The sequence below is a fragment of the Loxodonta africana genome, chromosome 7, assembly GCF_030014295.1.
Source record: "Loxodonta africana isolate mLoxAfr1 chromosome 7, mLoxAfr1.hap2, whole genome shotgun sequence".
Taxonomy (NCBI): Eukaryota; Metazoa; Chordata; class Mammalia; order Proboscidea; family Elephantidae; genus Loxodonta; species Loxodonta africana.
The window spans coordinates 19981025-19985121 of record NC_087348.1 but is presented as its reverse complement, the minus strand read 5'-3'; the positions used below and the strand labels follow the sequence as shown (position 1 = coordinate 19985121).

At 37.8% G+C, this 4097-nt stretch overlaps 1 protein-coding gene across 1 annotated transcript; it reads left to right on the top strand.

Moving 5' to 3' along the window:
• The first annotated feature begins 1864 nt into the window (after positions 1-1864).
• LOC100669801 (olfactory receptor 9G19-like) lies at positions 1865-3077 on the top strand. Its single transcript, XM_003421361.3, has one exon. The coding sequence runs from the start codon at positions 2055-2057 to the stop codon at positions 2988-2990; it is 936 nt and encodes a 311-aa protein (XP_003421409.1). The 5' UTR covers positions 1865-2054; the 3' UTR covers positions 2991-3077.
• Positions 3078-4097: the final 1020 nt, after the last annotated feature.

Sequence of the window (4097 nt, the reverse complement as noted above, 5' to 3'; positions counted from 1 at the left end):
TAAGGGGTCCATCTTCCAGCACTATATCAGTGTTCCCCTGCTACTCATAAAGTTTTCACTGGCCAACTTTTTCAGAAGTAGATGACCAGGTCCTAATTCCTAGTCTATCTTAGTCTGGAAACACCGCTAAAACCTGTCCACCATTGGTGACCCTGCTGGTATTTGAAATACCGGTGGCATAGTTTCCAGCATCATAGCAACACATAAGGCACCACACTACAATAAACTGGCAGACAAGTGGGGAAGCCATTCTTAAACCTTTTTTAATTTGTAAAAGCTTTGATATATGCATTCAGATACGTATATATTCACACATATTTATTTTATACTTTAATAACTGTGGAAGAAAAATAGAAAGGCTAGAGGAGAATTGTCTCTTGCAATTTTAATTCCCAATCTGGTTTTGTAAACAAACTCAGCAATTGCTCAGCTTGTGTAAAAGAGCCACAATAAGGAAGGAATAGCTTCTGCAAGAGAAAACTAGAACCTCTAGGAGTCATATCACGGGTGCAGTTGGAAATCTTTGAGATTTAAAGCAAGTATATCTAAGGAAGGATTTGAGATGAGGAAATTATGAAATTTCAGAGAACGCAATTCTCAGTTTTAACATCTAGTATTTAAAATGCTTTCTCACATGTGATGTCATTTGAATTCAAAAAGTCCCACTGAACTATGAAAGTAGAGCTCTGTAGGGGATGATTTTATTTCAAATTGTCAGCAGCCAACTAAATGAGAACAAATGTCTCCTGATTCTGGATCTTAAGCTGCTTCTAGAGATATGCTTTGTTAAAAATGACCTTAGCACCCACAATTCTGAAATACAAAGAGAACTTAAATGTCACATATCCCAACTCTCTTTAGGCTGTTAAAAAAAAACTTCTAGTTTAACAATAATTGTGATATCAAAATGTGTTTTAAAAATTGAAAATTATAGATGTATACCACTCTAGTTACTTGACAGGATGGCAACTAATAACAACAACAACCACTCTAGTGGGAAGAATTTGTCTGTTATCAAGTAGATGGAGTTCTGAGAGAACATTCTTTATTTTTCTAGCTTAATTTTAAATCCATGTCCTGGCATAATGGCCAAAGTAAGATTTTTTTTTCCCTAGCTTGAGAAATTTTGAAGTCATGGACCTATTAGCAAAAATTTTAAATGCCCTGCCAATTGGGAATCCTGGCTATTGCCATTCATTTCTCCCTTGATTGTAATAGGTTGTAGTAGAGGTCATCTGGGCTGTAACACGAAAGCTGAGATGGCCCTTCCCCCATTGTGGGCAATAGTCCAATCTCCTACTTCTACCTCATTTAGCCAGTTTTTAAAAACTCTTAATTCTAGAGAAATGCCATCAGTATTACGAACATAATTATCTATCAACTAGTGTCTTCACTTCACTTCAGAGTGTATAAAAGTAGCCATGGCTCAAATTCCAGTTACCTAAGTAAATCTAGTCTTTTGTTCAACAATTATGCAATTTCTATTCTATGACAAACTTTGGGCTCGGTTTTGGGGATTAAAAGATGAAAAAAAGTTACAACCTTCAAGAATATTATGATTTAGTGCACCACCAAAGATATTGCAAAATTCAGTTAGAATAATAAGATTAAGCTTGCCGATATAATTCTATGGAAAAAGACAAAGGACTCAAAGACATGAAAGAGTTACCGGAGCATTCTTTCAGACTTTCATTTTTATGTCCTTCACATGGTCCTCAGTCGCCCAAAGTATGATCAGAAGAGAAAGTTATTTAAGTTACTCCCTCCCCAAAAGGAAGAAAAGTTAGGTTAAAAATACGAGGCAATAAAAACTATGTTTCTTGCATAATGACTGAGCTCTTAAGACCGTAGTATAGAACTAATTTCCCAGCTATACAAAAGAGTAACACCTGGGTCAGCAGAACCATATCTCACAAAGAACAATGTATGTGCATCAGTTGGGATTTTTCATTATCTAAAACTGCAAATTATGAGAACATGGGAGTGTTGATATTTTAATTCATGACCTATTTATTAATCCTTTCACAGAAAGCGAACATTGAAGCCCAAAAGCAATGGAAGAGAAAAATTTCACCAAAGTGAAGGAGTTCATACTTTTAGGGTTCACAGCAAACTCAAGGTTACAGAGAGGGCTCTTTTTTATCTTCCTCATCATTTATGTCTTCAGTCTCTTAGGGAACATCACCCTGATTTCTCTGATCTGCAGTGATTCACGAATCCACACACCCATGTATTTCTTCATTGGGAACCTGTCATTCCTGGATCTCTGGTATTCTTCTGTGTATCTCCCCAAGATCCTGGTGACCTGCATCTCTGAGGACAAAAGCATCTCCTTTGCTGGCTGTGTAGCTCAGTTCTTCTTCTCCGCCGGACTGACATATAGTGAGTGTTACCTCTTAGCTGCCATGGCTTATGACCGCTATGTGGCCATCTCCAATCCTCTGCTTTATTCCCAAGCTATGTCCCCAAGGTTATGTACCAGTCTTGTTGCAGCTTCTTACCTTGGTGGCTTTATTAATGCAATCATCATCACCAGCAAAACATTTACCCTGAGCTTCTGTGGCAACAATGTCATTGATGATTTCTTCTGTGATCTTCCCCCACTTGTGAAGTTGGCGTGTGACGAGAAAGACAGTTACCAGACTGTGCTATACTTTATACTTGCCTCCAATGTCATTACTCCCACTGTACTCATTCTTGCCTCCTACCTCTTCATCATTGCTGCCATCTTGAAGATCCGCTCTACCCAAGGTCGCCTCAAAGCCTTCTCCACTTGTGGCTCTCACCTGACAGCAGTCACTTTGTACTATGGCTCCATTCTCTTCATTTACTCCCGGCCAAGCACTAGCTATGCCCTGGAACGGGACAAAGTAGTGTCAGTGTTCTATACTGTGGTGTTTCCAATGTTGAACCCTTTGATCTATAGTTTAAGAAACAAAGATGTCAAAGATGCGCTGAAGAAAATGTTAGACAGATCAAAGTTTTGTTAAGTGAAAATACTTTGTAAGCAAGGGTTATTTTCATCAGATTATCTCCATAACACTGTTATCAGCCTGTGCTCTCACAAATAAAAATTAAAAGAAGAAAAAATAAAACAAAAAATAATTGAGTAATGCAGAAACACTGTTTTGCATTTGTCTTTTTAGTTATGTACTAACGTATTTCAATGTATTTTTAAAATAAATGGGGCTGGGACGTTTGGAAAACCTGCTGTCTGCTAGCTTAGACCAGAGTCTATTAAGCTGCTGGGTTTCTAAGATGGTTAAAAGAAAAGCTTATTTTTTATTTACACGTGAAAGTTCATAAATTGCCTTGTATAATATTTTAATCTATAAATAGGAATAAGACAGCTGGTTATGGAACCATTGTCTGGCTTTGATGGATGAAATGTCTTGCTTCAAATCCTGTAGTCCATGAGTGAGGAAGGAGGAATTTAAGCCCAGAAGTCTCACCTTCAAAGGTCCTTATTCTACTCATTGGGAGAGAGTGGTTAGGAAGCAGTAAGAAAAATACCTACTGTAAAAAGGCCCTAGAAACAAGTTTTTTTTGGGGGTTTTTTTTTTTTTTTCACTTCTGATTCTGATTCTTGACTTGCCATGATCTAAAGATAACAGGTTGCGTTAGCAAGAGGCACTTGAGAGAACAAACATCTTTAGTTAGTGTCATTGTGAGCACCCAGCAAAATAATTTTTTCTCCTTCAACAATTAAAGATTCAAGAGCAAAAGCATAGAAGGTGTATAAGAGAGGCAGAAGTAGAGATGGAGATACAGACAGAAAAGGAGGCAGAAATAGAGGGTGAGAGAGAGAGATTCCAAAAAGTGTTAAATCTAAAGGAATACTTAGAAATTCTTTATTGGGGTAGTGTGACTAAAAAAAAATTATTCAAAACCAAACCAAAACCATTGCCTTCATGTTGATTCCGACTCATAGTGTCCCTATAGGACAGAGTAAAACTGTCCCATAGGGTTTCCAAGGCTGTAATCTTTAAGGAAGCAGACTGCCAGGTCTTTCTCCTGAGAAGAACCTGGTGGGTTGGAACTGCCGGCCTTCCAGTTAGCAGTCAATCATTTTAACCACTGCACCACCAGGGCTCCTA

Coding starts and splice junctions, on each gene's coding strand:
- LOC100669801 (XM_003421361.3), top strand. CDS start 2,055: ATGGAAGAGAAAAATTTCACCAAAGTGAAGGAGTTCATACTTTTAGGG.